General features: G+C 48.6%; 1 protein-coding gene across 1 annotated transcript; it reads right to left on the bottom strand.

The window, feature by feature from the left end:
• Window positions 1-628: 628 nt before the first annotated feature.
• Window positions 629-3,594, bottom strand: LOC100381607 (Os12g0638500-like protein). The gene has a single exon (NM_001320896.1). It carries the CDS (start codon window positions 3,483-3,485, stop codon window positions 747-749), a length of 2,739 nt encoding a protein of 912 aa, NP_001307825.1. The 5' UTR covers window positions 3,486-3,594; the 3' UTR covers window positions 629-746.
• Window positions 3,595-22,579: the final 18,985 nt, after the last annotated feature.

Here is a 22,579-nt window from a genome sequence, read left to right as displayed (position 1 = left end):
TAACGAAAGGAGTAAACAAATTCGGAGACAACCAAAACTGTAGGTACGTTTGGTTTCTAGGGACTAATTTTTAGTTATTTTATTTTATTCTATTTTAGTCCATAAATTATTAAATATAAAAACTAAAACACTATTTTAATTTTGTATTTGATAATTTAAAGACTAAAATAGAATAAAATGAAGGGATTAAAAATTAGTCCATAAAACCAGACACACCCTCTAAATCTACACAGTGCAAATTACTGTCCGAAACGATGAAAATACTACTGAAGTGCTCAAACTGTTACGTGGAGTACTACTCAACACAAGCATTGACGAAAAGGGTCGTTTTTTTGTTCATATCAGATGCTAGTACTTCAATGGATACTAGCGTCACATTCGAACAATTCACCAAGACCAACGACTGCAATGTTTCAAACATTTTTTTATTCCGATGCAAACTCCAATACCTCTGATAATGGCAATGACATACTATTAACATAACACAAAATCAAGGCAATGACATACTATTAACATAACACAAAATCAAGGCACTAAAAGAAGCTGCGACCTTATTGGCATATATAGTACACGAAGCAGTGACACAATAAGCCCCTACCATTCACAGGAATTCCAAATCGCAGCTGCTGAACTGGGTAAACGATGTAGTTCATCATAAAGTTAGATGCAAAAGCTACAACTAACAGAACCACCAAAGTTGTCTAACTACCAATAGGTTACAGCCATAATCCTTCAGATTGGCAGAGCTAAGGAGCATTCTCAGGCGGCCTAGTAAGCATCCTGTCAACGTTTGCCAAAAGGCCCTGCATCTCCCCCAGAAGCTTATCTGGAACAGGATTCAGCTGCCCATCTGATGAGGTTGCCAGAGCCGAACGACGGGCTGAAATCATATCCTCAAGGTTCTTCCTAATATCTCGGAGTGGAGGCTTTGAAGCAAGAGACGGTGAAGGCACAGTCAACTTGACGGGAGAGAAATCAAGCCTTAGCGTAGCAAACGGAGGCCCAAACTGACCAAGAAGGTACTGACAACCGTTCTTGTACGCCTCCTCGGCTTCAATGCTTTTCCCAAACACAACACAAGCACTGCGGGTAGCTTCTGAAATATCAGTCTGAGACTCGATCAAGTAGCCGTGCTTGCCAAATGTGGAGAGTAGCTCCTCTCTGGAAGGAACAGTGGCACCAGGTACAAATTCCACAATAACGGCTGCCGGATTGCTGAAGTGCTGTGCAGGTTTCTTCTTTTTCGTAGGAGTAAGGTTAGCAGGGTCCAGCCAAGTGCCATTGGTACCTTCACCACAGGAATGATTTGCCACTTCTGCAGGTAGCTTCACTTTCTTGACAGGTTGTCCATTCTTTTGACACTCATCGTTGAGTGTATGATTCACACCGATTATATCTGTTCCATTAGTTTTAACTTTCTTAAGCATTTCTGGCAGGTTAGCTTGCAGAGACGCATAAGATCGCTGGACTGTGCAAACTTCTACATCCCCAGGCTCTTCATTTCCATCTACAGGCTGAGACATGTCTTCACGCATAGGAGAGAGCCCACTGCTGGCAGGCAAATTTGCAGCACTTTGCAGATTTTCATATATGCGAATGTCAGCATCAGGCATTGTTGCTTCCTTTAAAACACTTCTGTCAGACATATCAGCAACACTCTGTACATTCTCATTTATGCGATTATCAGTTTCCAACTCTGTTGGTTCCTTAGAAACAATTCTGTCAGGCACATCTGAAACATCACTTTGCACATTCTTATCCTTGTGTACACTAGTTTCTGGCTCTGTTGCTTCCTTAGAAACACTTCCAATAGGAACATCCACAACAACACTTTGCGCACTCACATCTATGGGATTATTAGATTGCAATTCCATTGCTTCTGTCTGAACACTTCTGATAGACACATCTACAGTAACATTCTGCACATTCGTTTCTGACCTTGTTGCTTCCAAGTTAGCCGCATCATTTTCTTCTGCGGATTGTTCAGGAAACATATTGCCCACAGCCAGAACATTTGCTTGGGCCTCTTCATGTCCTGATTCCACTACTTCAGGATCTGCAGCTGAAATAGGAACTTCCAAAGGTGATGGTTTGCCCTTCTCGTTCTGAACATCTACTTCTATGCCCCTTGGACCACTTCCCGCCTTCATTAGGGTTCTCATATCTTCTTCTTTCACTTGCCTGATAGGAATAGCAGGAGTGATTGGTATACTAGTGCTAATTGTAGCAGCAGAAGAGGTATTCTCTCGCTTCTTCCTCTTGATGGAAGAGCCACCACTCCCAGTTTCATCCTTTTTCCTGCCCCTCTTTGACACACAACTGGCTTGTTTCAGAACAGCATGTGAATCAGAGATTAGACCCACAGCAATGTCCATGTCAACATTTCTAGAGCCATGCATGAGTGGACATTCATGTGCCTTACAAGACTTATAGTCAGCACCGTGAACAAATGTTGTGCTTCTAAACAAACGGAGAAATTCCTCAGCATCCTTTGGAAAATCGTCCCTATGCTTGGGAACCTTCCCTAAGCCTCGCACCAGCAGCAAGACATCTTCCACAACAATGCTGCCTGGCAATGGTGACACGTTGCTGCCATCAGCAGCAGCTTTGGGAACCAATGCCTTTGGCAGATCAGCCTGTTTGATAATCTTGTCAACCACACCCAAGTTAGTGTATGGTGGCGACAGGTACTTACTCCTCTTCCGCACTCGCTTTCCTGAGGTTACATGTTCAGGGCTGCCAATCTTGCCCTCATTCTTGCTTGTATCCAGTTTGTCCATCACTTTGGTGACACAGCGCTTCTTCTGCATGGGTGTCTCCTCCAGCCTCTCCAATGCTTTGTGCTGGTCCTCGGCAAGCCAATCATCAGCATCTATGTCTTCGCCAGCAGGCACATCAAGATCGATCTTGTCCACAAGGTCGTCCAGCGGGCGCCGCAGGTAGTGCTGGGCGCCATGTGGACCCCACCCCTCCCCGACCGCGAAGACCCAGCTCTTGAGCCTGGCGCGGTCCAATAGGCCGACAGAGGAGATGTCCAATGCGGCCTCACGGAGCGCCGCCAGGAACTCGGCGGGCGCCAGGTTGGCGACTCCGGTGACGCTGCTATCCTCTCCGGGCGGCGGGGGCGGGACGCAGGCGCAGGTGAGCTGGAGGCGCAGGGCCGCGACGGCACGCGCCTGGGCCTCCGCGACGGCCCCGAAGAATCCGCGCGCGGTGCTGCCGCAAGCCATCATGTCAGCGTCGGCATCGGCGAAGCGCCGGACTTGCGCAGGAGGGGCGGACGGCGCGCCGGAGGCGGCGGGGTCGCTGAAGTAGGAGACTTGGGCGTCGCGGACGGCGGAGGCGGGGCACGCGGAGAGCATGCGCGCGGGCCACCAGCAGTGCTGGCGGGGCTGGGAGGGCTTCGCCCAGACGAGCTCCCCGGCGGCTAGGGTTTGGGGCGCGGAGGCCGTGTCCGCCTCAGGGGTTAGTGTTTTGCCCTCCATCGCTGCGATGAGGAATGGGGGTGGCGATGGGGCGGCGCGAGTGGCGTGAAGTTCGGTGGGCCGGGGTCGGGGAGATAGGGAACGTGATGGAAGAGAGCGGACCGGATTCGATTGGAAAGTAGGAGCGGAGCGAGCCGCAGCTCCTCGAAAAGCCTAACTGCTCCTGGCGGCGGCGGTGGTGTGACCGTGTGAGCGGCGCGTCCGGACTGAACCGCACTGACATCAATACATGATCGAGTGAGAGCATCTTCATTCAAGATATTAGTTAAATAGCTTATCAAGCTAAATTTTAGTTACTTAATTGTAAAATAGTTCTCCAACAGGCTAGCCATTTAACTCAACAAGATATCCGACTCTCTAAATTGACTCCCTCACTAGCTAAATTTGGCTAGCAAATTTCGCTAGCCAAACTAACTTACATGTTGAAGAGTCTGTTGTAATGAGATGTTATATTTAGATTTAATCTTTATAGAGTGACAAATAAAAAGTCAAATAGAGAGTAAAAAATAAAGAGTCTTTTGAAGATGCTCTGATAAGTGGAAAATAGGCAAGAAGCCTTGGGCACGCATTTGAACTTCAGCTCGGCTTATCACCCGCAGACAGACGGTCAGACTGAAAGAACTAATCAGATCCTAGAAGATATGTTGAGAGCCTGTGCGTTGCAAGACAAGTCAGGATGGGACAAAAGGTTACCTTATGCAGAATTCTCCTACAACAATAGTTACCAGGCCAGCTTGAAGATGTCACTGTTTCAAGCGCTCTATGGACGGAGTTGTAGGACTCCGCTGCATTTAGACCAGCCTGGAGAGAGACAGGTGTTTGGCCCCGACATTTTGCTTGAAGCCGAAGAGAATATCAAAATGGTTCGGGAGAATCTGAAGATAGCACAATCAAATCAGCAAAGCTATGCTGACAGAAGAAGAAGATAACTGAGTTTTGAAGTGGGAGATTACGTCTATTTGAAGGTGTCGCCTATCAGAGGAGTCAGAAGGCTCGGAGTCAAGGGCAAGTTAGCACCCCGGTACGTTGGACCATATCAGATTCAAGCAAAGCGTGGAGAAGTGGCCTACCAGCTCAACCTACCAGAAAGTCTGTCGGTAGTGCACAATATGTTCCACGTGTCGCAATTGAAGAAGTGTCTGTGAGTACCAGAAGAACAGTTGCCAGTGGAGGATTTGGAAGTCCAAGAGGATCTGACATACATAGAGAAGCCAACGCAGATTCTGGAGTTTGCAGACAGAGTCACCCGGAGGAACACCATCAGAATGTGCAAAGTCAGATGGGGTCACCACTCTGAGGAAGAAGCAACCTGGGAACGAGAAGATGATCTGAAAGCCAAATACCCTGAACTCTTTGCTGACCAACCTTGAATCTCGGGGCGAGATTCTTTTAAGGGGGATAGGTTTGTAACACCTGGAATCTAGGGGTATAAAAATCTCTTCTATAATATCCACCAAGTTCAGGTTTTAATAAAAACCCTAAGGGAACAATGGTTGTTGCATCATGTTGGAAGGTATTTATTTTTGTTTGATGAATGGTTTACTTGATCTTTCATTTAATCAAGGATTTTCACATGATGTCAAACTGAAATAATAGGAAAAAGAGAAAGAAAAAGTGAAAGAAAAAGAGAAGGAAATCAGGCCCTCCCCTTCCCTGGCCCATTCGGCCGGCCCACCCCGCCCCTTTCTCCCCCCCTCTTCCCCCCCTCCCCGCTCGGCCCAGCGCCACCTCCTCCCTTCTTGGGCCTGCGCGAGGCGGCCCAGCGCGCGTCCGCCGCTCGGCCCAGCTCCGCGCCAGCGCGCCCGCCTCGCCTTTGCCCCGCGCCGGCCCACGCGAACGCGCGTGGACGCCCAGCGCCCGCCGCCGCCACTGCTCAGCCGGGCCCGCGCGTCAGGGAGCGCTCTCCACTGTACATCTTCCCCGAACGGCTCTGCGCAGTTTTTTCCGCCCACGACGCCTCCAAAACTGAACCGCCCGTGATTCTTGCGTAGTTTCTCGCCCACTACCGCCTCTCCTCGCCTCGACCTCGCTCTCCGCCTCGCCATTGCCGCCGTCGGAGCCGCGCCCCGCCCGGAGCGCCGCCGCCGTCGCCGTGCAGGTCGCCGAACTTGCGTGCGCAGCGCCTCGTTGTGCTTCGCCGAGGTGAGCTCGTCCCCCCTTTCTTCTCTCCACCGCTCTCCTCCTCGCCGCTCGCTCGCCATGGCCGGGGCTCGGTTGAGCCGGCCCAGACGCCCTCGTCCCTCCTCCCATGTCCGTATTCTCCCAGAGCAGGGCGTCGGCGCCTAGCGCTGCGGCAGCCGCGTCCTCCCATTCGCCGGCGAAGCTTCGCCCCTGCGCGCCGCGGCCGAGTAGCTGCGCGCTCGACACGCTCAGCCCCGTCCCCATGCCCCTAACCACCGGCGCGCTGCTAGCACAGCCCAAGCCAGTGAGCCGCCGCGCGTCCAGCACCCAGTGCCCGATCGGCCGTGGGCGCCATGGCTAGCTATGGTGGCCAAACCGCCGAGCCCGACCCCGTCGACGCCCCTGCAACCCGCCCCGACCGTTCGTCCACCGTCGCCGCGCCTCAGGCTCGCTGTTAGCCATGTCGTGCACGTCAAATCGCGCGTGTGCAGCGCCTCGCCGTGCTCTCGAAGCCGCGTCGTGCAATTAGTGCACGCACTCGAGTTCGCTTACGCGCAGTGCGTTGACGGGACTCCGTCCACGCTCGTCTACCGCCCGTCTACCCCTCGTATACCCCCCCCTCTCGTGTGCATTCGTGTCGCTCGCCATCGCCCGCGCATCACGCATTAAATCGTCGCGTGCCGTTCGCGCGCGTTGCGCGTGCCGTTCGCACGCATCATCGTGCGCTTCTGTGCACGTTAATAATTCGCCTCACGTAGAATAGCTCACGCTAATTAAATACATATTTAAACAACGGTTATTCGAGTAGCAAACTAATCGGGACTAAGTAGTAATTTTACTTGGCATACGATTAATGTCTGTCAATATGATTAAGCCGAATTAAATATTATAATTCATATCCGCTTAGTGTAAACATGATATCCCTCGACCGTAACGTCGGTCGTCTCAGTTCCTTTCTCGCGTAGTCGTAGATGCGAATTCTATGTCGCGTGCATATTTATTTGATCTATATTGTTGTATGGTGTATTGTTTCCTCCCGTTTCAAGAATGTTGGATGTATGTTTGCACTCGCGTAGATATCAGGCCGTTCGTGGAGTCTGAGGGAATTGCAGGAGAAGACCCTGAGCAGCAACAGCTTGGTGAAGGCAAGTGTCCTCTGACCCATTATGTCCTATTTACTTTATAATTCACTGTCCCGCATACTATGAACAACCTAAGGATTGACTAGCTTTCTATTTACCTGGTCCTTGATTACCTTTTGTGCTACTATGGTTAGATTCATGCTATTGTTTTACTTTAATCAATGAACATGATGTGAACACTTATGATACGATGTTGTCATTATGATTATGATGTTGGACTGGTGATACTTTAGGGGGCTCGACCAGTTTCTCGAGTGCCTCTCCGTAAGGACCTGTTCGTTGAGAGACCACCCGGGATAACAGTGCAACCATGAGGGTGAAATGGGAGGCCCTTAGCTAATTAATTAGAGGAACTAGAGGTGTAGTTGCTTCGCCGTCATGCCGTCAATGGGGTCCAAGCATAGTGCTTGCTCTGCCGAGGCTGGGTGCCGAGGTTCTTTCGTTTTTCTTTTGTTAGTCACCCCCCTTCGGGGAGAGGTACTATGTTTATCAAACTGGAGAAACCTAACGGGCGGCTAGGACCTCTAGGGAATCTTTGTAAAAGCTACGTAGTGATACACTGCCGGACCACCTAGGAAGTGATCAATGGGGAGTCATGATCCCCGGGCAAAACGGGAATCACGGCTCATGGGTAAAGTGTGCGACCTCTGCAGAGGGTAATGAAACTGATATATCAGCCGTGCTCACGGTTAAGAGCAGCCTTGGGATCCTCTTTGATTAGAGATACTCTGGATACACCTCAGATGATGACTTTAGTGATGATGGTTAATGATAGTGACTTATGATGGTGACTTTAATTATGAATTTTAGTATTTCCTCTATGAGGCGGTACTTTTTGGGATTATAACTTGGGTTTTATGATAAAATCTGGCTTCTACTAACAATAAATACCTGACCAACTAAAAGCAACAGCTTGAGCCTAACCCCACATAAAAGCTAGTCCACTTCAGCCAAACGGGGCATTTGCTGAGTACGTTGATGTGTACTCATCCTTGCTTTACCACAAAACGCCAGGTTGTCCACATTGCAACCACTGCTCAGGAGAAGATGAAGCCATGGAAGGAGACTTCCAGGAGTTCCAAGACTACGACGAGTTCTAGGTGTGGGTTGGCGGCAACCCCCAGTCAGCTGCTTGTGAAGGCCCTATCTTTACTGTGTTTCGCTTAGCACTTTGATTTACCCGTGGAGTTGATGACTATGTGGATGTCTCTGACATCGTGATGTAATAAGTTAATACTCTTTTATGTTATTATTCGAGCACTATGCGATGATGTTCATTTATGTAATCGCTGTGTACGTGAATTCTGATCCTGGCACGTACATGGTTCGCATTCGGTTTGCCTTCTGAAATCGGGTGTGACATAAGTGGTATCAAAGCCGTGCTGACTGTAGGACCGCTGACCTAGAGTAGCACTGGTCGTACTAAGGACTATTGACCCTCATTCTCACCTTGACCTCTGGTGTCACTTCAAAAGTCGGTCACCTCGACCAACCCTATGTTCTACTACATATATATATATTATACCTTGCTAAAATTTTATTTTGTTCTGTCTATGGTTTACTTACTTGTCATATTAGTTCTGTTCTTACTCTTATGCTTACGGTGTCTTTTGTAGATGGCTCGTCTTAGACACACTGCTCGTAAGTCGGTGATCCCTTTCCTGTTGTCTCGCCTTGTGGAGCGTCCTCTGCGCCGCACAGTGTCTGGTCAGTCGAGTCACCTGGAGAGGCTGCACCACCGCCTACGTGAGGAGCAGGAGCGCCAGCGTCAGCAGAGGGAGCAGCAGTGCTCTTCCTCCCCGCCTAAGCAGGAGGTGGAGTCCGTGAGGCGCCGTTCCCCTGTTCCTCAGCTGGAGGCGCCCCCTGCACCACCGCAGGACGCCTCGGCTGTTGGAGGAGCTACTGGAGGAGGTCCTGGAGGAGACCCCGATGGAGACGACGACGACGGCTCAGACCATAGTACTGAGCCCTCTGAGGAGCAGGAGGCGGAGGGATGGGTCGCTCGACCCATCACCCGTGACGCCGCTCGCGGTTGTCACTTCCACGACGCACTCGACACCTTGTTGCGCCGGGCCTTCGATCGGCACACCTGGTCGATCGAGTATCGTTGTGTAGTCTACCAGTACAGTCGCGGGAGGTACCCGGACCGCTGGGAGGTTACCTGCCTAGTATGCCGTTCGGAGGATGACCTTCGGGGTGCAGAGGCCTTCTCGGAGCATTACTCCATCTCCGAGAGGGACACTGCGGAGGCGGCTATGCAGGACGCAGCACGGCGTGCACTCTCCCAGTACTGTTCCTTATTCGGTGGGGTGGCCGACGGTCTTAACCTTAGGTACTACCCCCGCCGTTCTACTGGTAGCACAGAGAGTGTGGTTGTCTCGCCTATTGGTGAGGATAACCCTAGGTTGAACCGCACAGTCAACCTAGTCGTTGTGCTTAACACCGAGCTGGACCACTCTCTGGACGAGCTGAGCAGGGCTCGAACGGAGATTGCTGAGTTGCGTGCTGAGCTGGCAGAGCGCCGCCACCAGGAGGGTGGTTCCCCCGCTCCTGTTGGGACTCAGCACCCTTACCGCTCGCCGCCACGTGGTCACCACACCTATGGTTCCCCTACCTGTAGGACCAGGATAGATCTGGATCCTTAGATCGTTAGCGTCGGAGTTTGTAATAAATTCTTAAGTTAGGTGTATCAGTCTTAGATAGTCAGTTTAGTTTGCTTATCAGTTGCTTCCATGCTTGTTATGATGAACTTGTGCTGGATTTGAATCTTTGTAATGACTGTTGCCAACATGTGGGCTTCCCCTGCAGCTTGGTTTAGCTGGTGATGTTAATGAAGTCAGTTATTTAGTTGGGAAACCATTTACTTCTACTTTCCTTTTTTATCTGAGAAGCTGTATTGGATCGTAATGGGGATCAGTGAAGTTCTTTGTTCACTCAGTGTCATGAAGAATTCTGTATACCCTTTTCTTATGCTGAAGGATCGTAAGATCAATGCTGATGTGTGAATGTCTTCCACAGATGTCTGACAACAGACGCCGAGGTAACAGGCGTGTTCAGCAAGAGCAGCGTGTCCAGCAGGAGGAACCCCAGCAACACCGGAGGCAGCCTCCCCCGCCACCCCTGATGACAGTGGAGCAGATGTTCTTGATGCAAACTCAGGCAGTGCAGGCTATTGGGCAGACTCTGGTAGCCATGCAGCAGGCTCAACAGCAACCCCAACCCCAGTTACAAGTGCAGATGCCCCAGATGCCATGGGACAAACGTGGCGAGTTCATGAGAGGGCACCCTCCTACCTTCGCCCACTCTGCTGACCCCATGGATGCCGAAGACTGACTGTGTGCAGTGGAAAGGGAACTGCGCACCGCCCAATGTGACGACAGGGAGAAGGTTCTGTATGGTCCCCACCAACTAAGGGGAGCAACCCAGTCCTGGTGGGAGTCCTACCTCGCCACCCATGCCGACCCCGAAGCCATCACCTGGGAGGAATTCAGAGAGAATTTCTGCATGTACCATGTTCCAGAGGGACTGATGATCATGAAGAAGGAGGAGTTTCTGGCTCTGAAGCAGGGACCCCTGCCTGTTAGTGAATACAGGGACAGGTTTCTGCAGCTATCTCGTTATGCACCTGAAGACGTCAACACTAATGATAAAAGGCAGTACAGGTTCATGAGGGGTTTGGTGGATCCCCTGCATTACCAGCTGATGAACCACACCTTCCCCACCTTCCAGCACCTGATCGATAGGGCAATCATGACCGAGAGGAAGCGCAAGGAAATGGAAGATCGGAAGCGCAAGATGAGTGGACCACAGTCCGGGAGCAACAGCCGCCCCCGCTTCTCAGGAAGTTCATCTCAGCAAGGCAAGCTTGGTCACCCACAGGGATACCAGCATCAGAGTCAGCGCCCGTACCAGCAGCAGTTTCAGAGGCAGTACCCACAGAAGCAGCAGTATCGTCAGAACAACCAGCAAGGAGGTAACTAGTATCAGAGGCAGAACAACCAGGCACCTCGCCTTCCTGCCCCAGCAGCGAATCAGAACAACCAAGCAGCCCCAGCACAAGGAGGAGGCAGAGGATGCTTCCACTGCGGAGAGCAAGGCCACTGGGCGATGCATTGCCCAAAGAAGATGGAGCAGCAGCAGACAAACCCTAATGCTCCAGCAAGGCAAGGTGTACCTCAACAGGCAACAGGTAATCGTGGCCATGCGTACAACCGTGGAAAGGTGAACCACTTGGAGGCCAAAGCGATCCAGGATGCACCAGATGTGGCAGTAGGTATGTTCTCAGTCGAGTCTCATCCAGCAAAAGTGCTATTTGATACTGGTGCAACTCATTCATTTCTCACTGCAACATGGGTAGAAATGCATAACATCTCCATAGAGTCATTGATGCCGCCCATGAGGGTTAATTCGGTCGGTGGTAAAGTGCAAGCAGATAAGATATGCTAAAATGTAAGTGTGGAAATAAGGGGAATAGGGTTCCCCAGTGACCTAATAGTAATAAACACCCCTGGGGTAGATGTCATCCTAGGGATGAATTGGTTAATGAAGTATGAGGCGAGTGTTAGCTGTGACAAGAGAACCGTAACATTTAAGTCCCCGCCCGGAGAGAAGGTAGTGGCTGAGCTAAGGATGCCTAAAACAGCGAAAGGTGATTGTCACCAGATTTCGGTTGATAGCAAGGAGGCCAACCCGCTCGAGGCTATCAGGGTTGTGTCGTACTTTCCAGATGTGTTTCCCGAGGAACTAACGGGCATGCCACCCGAGAGAAAAATCGAATTTGCCATAGAGCTTATCCCTGGCACCGCCCCCATTTCTAAAAGAGCCTATCGAGTGTCTGGGCCAGAATTGGTGGAACTCAAGATAGATGAGCTGTTAGAGAAGGGTTACATCAGACCAAGTACCTCGCCTTGGGCCGCTCCAGTATTGTTTGTAGAGAAGAAAGATGGTACCAAAAGGATGTGCATAGATTACAGAGCCCTGAATGAAGTCACCATTAAGAACAAGTACCCCCTGCCAAGGATAGAAGATCTGTTTGACCAGCTCAGAGGTGCCAGCGTATTCTCGAAGATAGATCTGAGATCAGGTTACCATCAACTCAGAATCCGACCCTCAGACATACCGAAGACAGCATTCATCACCAAGTATGGGTTATATGAGTATACAGTTATGTTCTTTGGTCTGACAAATGCGCCGGCCTTCTTTATGTATCTGATGAACAGTGTGTTCATGGACTACCTAGACAAGTTTGTGGTAGTGTTCATCGATGATATTCTCATATATTCTCAAAGTGAGGAAGAACATGTGGAACATTTGAAGATGGTATTGCAAAGGCTACAAGAGCATCAGTTGTATGCCAAGCTGAGTAAATGCGAGTTCTGGATTCATGAAGTCTTGTTTTTGGGTCACATCATAAACCAAGATGGGTTAGCTGTGGATCCAAAGAAAGTAGCAGACATTCTGAACTGGAAAGCACCGAAGGATGTTCGTGGAATCAAGAGTTTCATTGGAATGGCCGGATACTATCGACGTTTCATTGAAGGCTTTTCGAAGATTGCTAGACCAATGACAGCGTTGCTAGCGAAGAAAGTTGAGTTTAAGTGGACCCAAAAGTGCCAAGAGGCATTTGAAGAACTGAAGGATAGATTGACTACAACACCTGTGTTGGTTCTGCCTGATGTTCACAAGCCATTCTCGGTGTACTGTGATGCTTCCTACACCGGATTGGGATGTGTGCTAATGCAAGAAGGAAGAGTTGTAGCATACTCATCTCGACAGCTGAAGATCCATGAGAGAAATTATCCCACACACGACCTGGAGTTGGCAGCAGTGGTTCATGCTTTAAAGACATGGAGACATTACCTGTATGGGCAGAAGTGCGACATCTACACAGATCACAAAAGTCTAAAATACATATTCACCCAGTCAGAGTTAAACATGAGGCAGCGAAGATGGTTGGAATTGATCAAGGACTACGAGTTGGAGATACATTACCATCCAGGCAAAGCCAATGTTGTTGCAAATGCTCTGAGCAGGAAGAGTCAAGTCAATATGATGGCCACGTACCCAATGTCATATGAGTTAGCCAAGGAGTTCGACAGACTGAGCCTCGGTTTTCTGAACAGTACACAAGGAGTAATGGTGGAATTAGAGCCCACCCTAGAGCGGGAGATCAAAGAAGGGCAGAAGGATGATGAAAACATCAACAAGATCCGACATCTGATCTTAGAAGGAAGAGGCAAGGACTTTTGAGAGGATGAAGAGGGAGTAATATGGTTCAAGGACCGATTGTGTGTCCCCGACATCAAACATATTCGGGAGCTGATCCTCAAGGAAGCTCATGAGACAGCCTACTCCATACACCCTGGAAGTGAAAAGATGTATCAGGATTTAAAAAGGAGGTTTTGGTGGTATGGCATGAAAAGAGAAATCGCAGAATATGTCGCCATCTGTGATAGCTGTCAAAGAACCAAAGCAGAGCATCAGAAGCCCGCCGGACTGTTGCAGCCATTGCAAATTCCTCAGTGGAAGTGGGATGAGATCGAGATGGATTTTATAGTTGGCCTACCTCGTACCCGGGCCGGCTATGATTCCATCTGGGTGGTTGTGGACCGCTTAACAAAGGTGGCCCATTTTCATACCTGTGAAGACAACGTACACCGGGGCAACATTAGCTGAGTTATACATGTCCCGGATAGTCTGCCTACATGGTGTGCCGAAGAAGATAGTGTCAGATCGAGGAACATAGTTCACCTCTCATTTTTGGCAGCAGCTACAAGAAGCCTTGGGCACACATTTGAACTTAAGATCGACTTATCACTCGCAGACAGACGGTCAGACTGAAAGAACTAATTAGATCCTAGAAGATATGTTGAGAGCCTGTGCGTTGCAAGACAAGTCAGGATGGGACAAAAGGTTACCTTATGCAGAATTCTCCTACAACAATAGTTACCAGGCCAGCTTGAAGATGTCACCGTTTCAAGCGCTCTATGGACGGAGTTGTAGGACTCCGCTGCATTGGGACCAACCTGGAGAGAAACAGGTGTTTGGCCCCGACATTTTGCTTGAAGCCAAAGAGAATATCAAAATGGTTCGGGAGAATATGAAGATAGCACAATCAAATCAACGAAGCTATGCTGACAGAAGAAGAAGAGAACTGAGTTTTGAAGTGGGAGATTACGTCTATCTGAAGGTGTCGCCTATCAGAGGAGTCAGAAGGTTTGGAGTCAAGGGCAAGTTAGCACCCCGGTACGTTGGACCATATCAGATTCAAGCAAAGCGTGGAGAAGTGGCCTACTAGCTCAACCTACCAGAAAGTCTGTCGGCAGTGCACAATGTGTTCCACGTGTCGCAATTGAAGAAGTGTCTGTGAGTACCAGAAGAACAGTTGCCAGTGGAGGATTTGGAAGTCCAAGAGGATCTGACATACATAGAGAAGCCAACACAGATTCTGGAGTTTGCAGACAGAGTCACCCGGAGGAACACCATCAGAATGTGCAAAGTCAGATGGGGTCACCACTCTGAGGAAGAAGCAACCTGGGAACGAGAAGATGATCTGAAAGCCAAATACCCTGAACTCTTTGCTGACCAACCTTGAATCTCGGGGCGAGATTCTTTTAAGGGGGATAGGTTTGTAACACCCGGAATCTAGGGGTATAAAAATCTCTTCTATAATATCCACCAAGTTCAGGTTTTAATAAAAACCCTAAGGGAACAATGGTTGTTGCATCATGTTGGAAGGCATTTATTTTTGTTTGATGAATGGTTTACTTGATCGTTCATTTAATCAAGGATTTTCACATGATGTCAAACTGAAATAATAGGAAAAAGAGAAAGAAAAAGAGAAGGAAAAAGAGAAAGGAAATCAGCCCCCTCCCCTTCCCTGGCCCATTCGGCCGGCCCACCCCGCACCCCTTCTCCCCCCTCTCCCCCCCCCGCTCGGCCCAGCGCCACCTCCTCCCTTCTTGGGCCTGTGCGAGGCGGCCCAGCTCCCAGCTCCCAGCTCCGTGCCAGCCCCGCGGCCCAACGCTCGTCCGCCGCTCGGCCCAGCTCTGCACCAGCGCGCCCGCCTCGCCTTTGCCCCGCGCCGGCCCACGCGACCGCGCGTGGACGCCCAGCGCCCGCCGCCGCCATTGCTCAGCCGGGCCCGCGCGTCAGGGAGCGCTCTCCACTGTACATCTTCCCTGAACGGCTCTACGCAGTTTTTTCCGCCCACGACGCCTCCAAAACCGAACCGCCCGTGATTCTTGCGCAGTTTCTCACCCACCGCCGCCTCTCCTCGCCTCGACCTCGCTCTCCGCCTCGCCATCGCCGCCTTCGGAGCCGCACCCCGCCCGGAGCGCCGCCGCCGTCGCCGTGCGGGTCGCCGAACTCGCGTGCGCAGCGCCTCGTTGTGCTTCGCCGAGGTGAGCTCGTCCCCCCTTTCTTCTCTCCACCGCTCTCCTCCTCGCCGCTCGCTCGCCATGGCCGGGGCTTGGCTGAGCCGGCCTGGACGCCCTCGTCCCTCCTCCCCTGTCCGTCTTCTCCCCGAGCAGGGCGTCGACGCCTAGCGCCGCGGCAGCCGCGCCCTCCCATTCGCCGGCGAAGCTTCGCCCCTGCGCGCCGCGGCCGAGTAGCTGCGCGCTCGGCACGCTCAGCCCCGTCCCCATGCCCCTGACCACCGGCGCGCTGCTAGCACAGCCCAAGCCAGTGAGCCGCCGCGCGTCCAGCACCCAGTGCCCGATCGGCCGTTGCTAGATATGGTGGCCGAACTGCCGAGCCCGACCCCGTCGACGCCCCTGCAACCCGCCCCGGCCGTTCGTCCACCGTCGTCGCGCCTCAGGCTCGCTGTTAGCCATGTCGTGCACGTCAAATCGCGCGTGCGCAGCGCCTCGCCGTGCTCTCGAAGCCGCGTCGTGCAATTAGTGCACGCACTCGAGTTCGCTTACGCGCAGTGCGTTGACGGGACTCCGTCCACGCTCGTCTACCGCCCGTCTACCCCTCGTCTACCCCCCCCCCCCCCCCCCCCCGTGTGCATTCGTGTCACTCGCCATCGCCCGCGCATCGCGCATTAAATCGTCGCGTACCGTTCGCACGCATCGTCGTGCGCTTCTGTGCACGTTAATAATTCGCCTCACCTAGAATAGCTCGCGCTAATTAAATACATATTTAAACAACGGTTATTCGAGTAGAAAACTAATCAGGACTAAGTAGTAATTTTACTTGGCATACGATTAATGTCTGTCAATATGATTAAGCTAAATTAAATATTATAATTCATATCCGCTTAGTGTAAACGTGATAACCCTCGACCGTAACGTCGGTCGTCTCAGTTCCTTTCTCGCGTAGTCGTAGATGCGAATTCTATGTCGTGTGCATATTTATTTGATCTATATTGTTGTATGGTGTATTGTTTCCTTCCGTTTCAAGAATGTTGGATGTATGTTTGCACTCGCGTAGATATCGGGCCGTTCGTGGAGTCTGAGGGAATTGCAGGAGCAGACCCTGAGCAGCAACAGCTTGGTGAAGGCAAGTGTCCTCTGACCCATTATGTCCTATTTACTTTATAATTCACTGTCCTGCATACTATGAACAACCTAAGGATTGACTAGCTTTCTATTTACCTGGTCCTTGATTACCTTTTGGGCTACTATGGTTAGATTCATGCTATTGTTTTACTTTAATCAATGAACATGATGTGAACACTTATGATACGATGTTGTCATTATGATTATGATGTTGGACTGGTGATACTTTAGGGGGCTCGAGCAGTTTCTCGAGTGCCTCTCCGTAAGGACCTGTTCGTTGAGAGACCACTCGGGATAACAGTGCAACCATGAGAGTGAAATGGGAGGCCCTTAGCTAATTAATTAGAGGAACTAGAGGTGTAGTTGCTTTGCCGTCGTGCCGTCAATGGGGTCCAGGCACAGTGCTTGCTCTGCCGAGGCTGGGTGCCGAGGTTCTTTCGTTTTGCTTTTGTTAGTCACCCCCCTTCAGGGAGAGGTACTGTGTTTATCAAACTGGAGAAACCTAACGGGCGGCTAGGACCTCTAGGGAATCTTTGTAAAAGCTACGTAGTGATACCCTGCCGGACCACCTAGGAAGTGATCAATGGGGAGTCATGATCCCCAGGCAAAACAGGAATCACGGCTCATGGGTAAAGTGTGCGACCTCTACAGAGGGTAATGAAACTGATATATCAGCCGTGCTCACGGTTAAGAGCAGCCTTGGGATCCTCTTTGATTAGAGATACTCTGGATACACCTCAGATGATGACTTTAGTGATGATGGTTAATGATAGTGACTTATGATGGTGACTTTAATTATGAATTTTAGTATTTCCTCTATGAGGAGGTACTTTTTGGGATTATAACTTGGGTTTTATGATAAAATCTGGCTTCTACTAACAATAAATACCTGACCAACTAAAAGCAACTGCTTGAGCCTAACCCCACATAAAAGCTAGTCCACTTCAGCCAAACGGGGCATTTGCTGAGTACGTTGATGTGTACTCATCCTTGCTTTACCACAAAACGCCAGGTTGTCCACATTGCAACCACTGCTCAGGAGAAGATGAAGCCGTGGAAGGAGACTTCCAGGAGTTCCAAGACTACGACGAGTTCTAGGTGTGGGTTGGCGGCAACCCCCAGTCAGCTGCCTGTGAAGGCCCTATCTTTACTGCGTTTCGCTTAGCACTTTGATTTACCCGTGGAGTTGATGACTATGTGGATGTCTCTGACATCGTGATGTAATAAGTTAATACTCTTTTATGTTATTATTCGAGCACTATGCGATGATGTTCATTTATGTAATCGTTGTGTACGTGAATTCTGATCCTGGCACGTACATGATTCACATTCGGTTTGCCTTCTGAAACCGGGTGTGACAGATGTCATTATTTATTATATTTTAATTCGAGCGAATATAAATATTATCGGATACCAATCTAAAACAAATAATTCGAATTCTAATTCACATTCAGACTTATAGTTAATAACGAGTATCAACATATCAGTATCTAATTATATTATCGGTGGATTTATAGTTAATAAAAAGTCATATTACACGAAAATTATAAATATAGTACTATAGTTCATAGACACCTTATAAGCATATTAGTGATATGCCCTTGCCAGTGGCGGAGACAGGCGTGGGGCCACTAGGGCTCGGGCCCTACTCTTAGGCCGAAAAATTGCTAGGGGGCCAAATATGTTCCGAAGGAACGAGAGAATTCGTATAATCCGTTAATGGTCATATGTGCCATTATCTATGCATTTGCATTATTTAAGATGTTCTAACTGATATAAATATTTGTTAGTGTTATATCGGGCCCTACATTTAGAGAGATCTTGGCTCTGCCACTGGCCCTTGCATTGCTACAATTTATATATATACACAATAGTTACAGAAACCTTGGTCGACTTGTGCACCGGTCAACCCTCCCCACGCGTGTCAGTCCAACCTCCGGTCCAACAACCAACCCTCTGTATGGGACATGCGCCATAAATCGCGGTTGTATTTTTTTTCAATAAATAGTGTTAATAGTTCATAGAAATAGCATAAATAGTTTGTAGAGATAGCATAAAAACTTCCCCCATCAGACGCACATGCAGCTTCCGATTTTTATGGCAAGTACGGTTTCAGATCTGAGAATTATGGCAGATTCAAAAATTGTTGTGCATGCAGAAAATTTCCATGTGAGACGATGTGTGGGTGCAACCCAAGTTTGAGAGTAAAATTCTCAATTTTTAGCGTAAATTACACCATATATAGCGTAAATATTGTTATAATGATCAACGGGATGGTTTTTATGACATATACTAACACCATAAATCATGTGCACGATTTGGGATAGTTGTCGCGTACTTCGCTTCACACGAGATTGCATAAAACCAACACAAAAAGCGTAAAAGACACGCACGAATTAAAGTCGTTGTCATGTATCTCGCTTCGCACAAGGTTGTCGTAAAACACATAAAAATGTTATATATTTAGCCACATGTGCCTAGGGACTAGCCTGGGCTTTCTAGTAGTAGCGTAAAACGCAACAAGAAATTTCATAAATTTTGTTTGAAAATGCATAAAGCACGATCATCATACAAGGAACTTGTTTAGTTCATAGTATACCAAAATATAAGCACAACTATATATTGTAGAATCATACATCGAAATCATACATTCTGTTTAATCTAGAATAAATTGCTTTTGCGTAGTGCATAAAAATTGATAAAAGCACACCATGCAGCACAACTTTATCACTTCAGTCTAGCAATCCTGGAACATAACCAAACACACCTTGCATAACTTTATCACTCCAGTCTAGCGATCTTGGAACAAAATTGAACACACCTTGAAAACATCAAGCATCGCATGAGTTATCTTACCCATCACCTTGAAAACAGAGAAAGCATGGATAGTACACATAGTACACAATTATTCCTTGCACCTTAGCAGCACTACCCTCTTCCATCTTCGGCGCACCAAGGCCGAAGCATGTCCACACTTAGGACCAAATATTTTTCGACACCCATGGAGATGGAGGATTTCACACCGCCAACTGGATGAATTGGCTTACATGGAAGCTTTTAATGTTCACTTATTTTCACTTTCTCTCACTAGCACCACATTCACCCGGTATGTTGTCTTATCTCCTAATTCTATTAGTTCTTGGGGTGACATAGATCACAAATTCCATGAACGCTTTTTATCTAGGGATTATGAGTTAGACTTAGTTGATCTGGTATCGCTATGATAGGGGCGCGATGAATCAGTTAACGATTAACTCTAGAGATTTCGAGATACAAGGAACCGATGCTTTCAAATAAATGTATCTCATAAGGAGCTGGCTAGGTTGGACTTCAATGAATTAAGACCATATTTTAAAGAAAAACTAGAAGGAACTCGTTTCTTATCTTTAGCCTCGCTACATAAGCATGCTTTAGCTTGTGAAAGACGAAGCAAAGTGGCTCGTCATGATATTGAAAGTAATCATGATAGTTCTGAAGATGAGCCTAAGGAAATTTATGTAACAGAGCTTGTTTGGCCCATTGACGACGAACCACATACTGTTCTTCTTTGCAGGTAACTCACACAAAATAGAAAGAAGTAAAGTTTACTTTTAATTTTGCTAAATACAAGATATTCGACGAGATGCTTAAGAGTGGCAACTAGAGCTGTTTAAACGTCAGGCCGAGTCGGATTCAGGTCAGTCAAGGTTGGGTCGTGGGTCGTTTAGCATGGCCCGTACCCCCAACCCATGCCTAGTTTTGGGTTGGGTCGGGTTGGTCCGTGCTTCCCTATTAGGTGTGTTAGGTTAGCTTTTTCGGGTTGGGTTTTTTGGCTTTAGGTTGGGTTTTTGAGAGCATCTAGAGGGGTGGGGTGAATAGGTGATCCTGCAAATTTTACTCAAAACAACACAAAGTTGGTCTATAATATAGGTTAGTGTAACTAAAAAAAGTTTAAGAGTAGAGAGAAGGGAGATGATAACTCTTCACCTGGTTGCTCTCTTGGGATGAGTATTAAACTAGGAGCAATATTCCAAGTGACTATGAGAACTCAAGAAGGCAACAATCACAATAAATAAAAGGCACACAAGACACAACAATTTTTATCGTGTGAAAGAAACGATGATGCATAAGAGGGGCGTGAATTAGGACTTCTAAAACTTTCTCTAAACTAGGCCACAAATAAAACCCTAGAGCAAAACCTATGCAAATAATCAAACTAGAATGTGCAAACTAGGTTTTGTCTAAGTGTTGCTATCTCTACTAGAAAGGCTAAGTTTCAATCTAAACAATCTATCAAAAGGACAAGATTGAAACTTAAATACTTAATGTAAATGCGGAAGGTAAAGAGCAAGGTAGAGATGCAAACTCTCATGGATGGCGTTGGTTTTTTTACCGAGGTATCCGGAACCACAACAAGGTTCCGACTAATCCTCATTGGTGCCCCTACGCAAAGGGTAGCCCACGCGAGGGCCAAGCACCACGGTCGAGTAACTCCATAGAGAGTCGCAGGCCTTCTTCACACGCAAGTGGTGCTCCGCTTCTGATTCCTTTCGGACGCTTCTCGCCATCTCCACTATTGAGCTTCTGGCTAAAATGCCACATGCCTCGTTCCCTCTGGTACACGGTGGCGGCCGTGACAAAAACACGGTTGTCACGGTCTCGCAAGACTCTCGCCCCACTCGGTACAATTACAATGGCTCACGCAAGAGCCGAGGGGTCATGTGGTTTTTCTAAACACACTCAACTAACTAGGATTCACCTAGAGCAAGCGCTAATGCGGTCTAACTAACCTAAGCACTTCACAAAGCACCTACCCTAATCACCGAGTGATTCTATTAAGCACTTAGGTGTATGAGCACTTGGAAATGTCTATACTATGTCTTGGTTTGTTGCTTGGGCTCCCAAACCTTCAAATGCCTAGCTGGGTGATGTATTTATAGGCCCCAACTCAATTCTAGTCGTTCGAGGAAACGCTGCAACCTCTGCGGCACACCAGACAGTCCGGTGGAGGCACCGGACAATCCAGTGCCCCTGTCCGGGGTGCCTAGCCATTGGTTCTGTCAGACGATCATTGGCGCTGTCAGCCTTAGCACCAGACAGTCTGGTGTGGCACCGGACAGTCCGTGCCCTCCTCCATAGTGCCATTAGGAAGTAGCCATTGGGCTACTGTTCCCCGGTGCACCGAACAATCTGGCTTATGGCACCGGACAGTCTGATGTCCCTAACCGGACAGTCTGGTGTCCCTGACCGGACAGTCCTTTTGTGGTAACACATTTCTTCGTTTCTTGGACTTCGCTTGATATTCTTTGATATTCACTTGTAATCTTCATAATGTCTTCTTTTGAGGTGTTGCTTTCCTTAATGCCTTAGTCCAAGTCACTTTAGCATCCTGTGAACTACAATCATAAACACTAGCAAACATATTAGTCCACAGGTTATGTTAATCATCAAACACCAAAACCTTTTGAGCCGAATGGGCCGGGGTCCATTTTCCTTACAATCTCCCCCTTTTTGGTGATTGATGACAATACAACCAAAGCAAGCAAATATAACAAACATTTGAATGAAAATATGCAATATACTTGCTAGGATGCATGTATGTCCCCATAATGTGAGATTATGGACTTAAGCCTCCCCCTAACTCCATAATTCACTTGCTTTCTATTTTAGACCAAAAGACCAAAACCACTTGCAAAATCAAAGTTTTAATTTGGTGGTGTTTGGTGTTTTGGTATCATTTTCATTGCTTTGGTCCCTCAAACTTCTCTCCCTTTGGCATCAACCACCAAAAAGGAAGACATTAAAAGCATTTAGGAAGCAAATAAAACTTGCCCTCTTGAAAGATTTATCAATTGAAGCACCAAAAATTATTCCCCCTAAATGAGTGTTCTCCTTTTGAAAGAATTTTCTCTACCTTTAGAGACGAAGAAATATCCCCCCTGATAGAGACCCTCTGTGGGGGCAGATATCCCCCGGGTCCACTAGAAGGCAAAAACCCTTGCGTGGGGCCACAAAATAGTCGCCCCGCAAGGTCGTCTCATCGTGGGCCGAGCAAAGACTACAATTGAAATGGGCCGACCCAAGAAGGCAATGGGCTCGCGCCCGGATTGTCCGCGAATTATGCGTAATCTTGAGGGAGTCGTCCGTCTTTCCCACGTCCGACGCCCTCAAATGTCGGGGATAGATCGGGACAAAGCCATCGGGTTTTCCTTAAGATAAGCAAAGTTAGTTCGCTATTTGCTAGGAGATAAGCCAGAAGAGTGTGATCAGCGTGTGCGTAGAGAGTGCCCCACGGTCGTGTATATAAGGCCTAGGGGGAACCTCATCATTTTCATCTCATTAGCACCTC

Source organism: Zea mays, chromosome 3 (genome assembly GCF_902167145.1).
Source record: "Zea mays cultivar B73 chromosome 3, Zm-B73-REFERENCE-NAM-5.0, whole genome shotgun sequence".
In the NCBI taxonomy this organism is placed as follows: Eukaryota; Viridiplantae; Streptophyta; class Magnoliopsida; order Poales; family Poaceae; genus Zea; species Zea mays.
The sequence above is the reverse complement of the archived record's forward strand: the minus strand, read 5'-3'. Positions and strand labels throughout refer to the sequence as shown.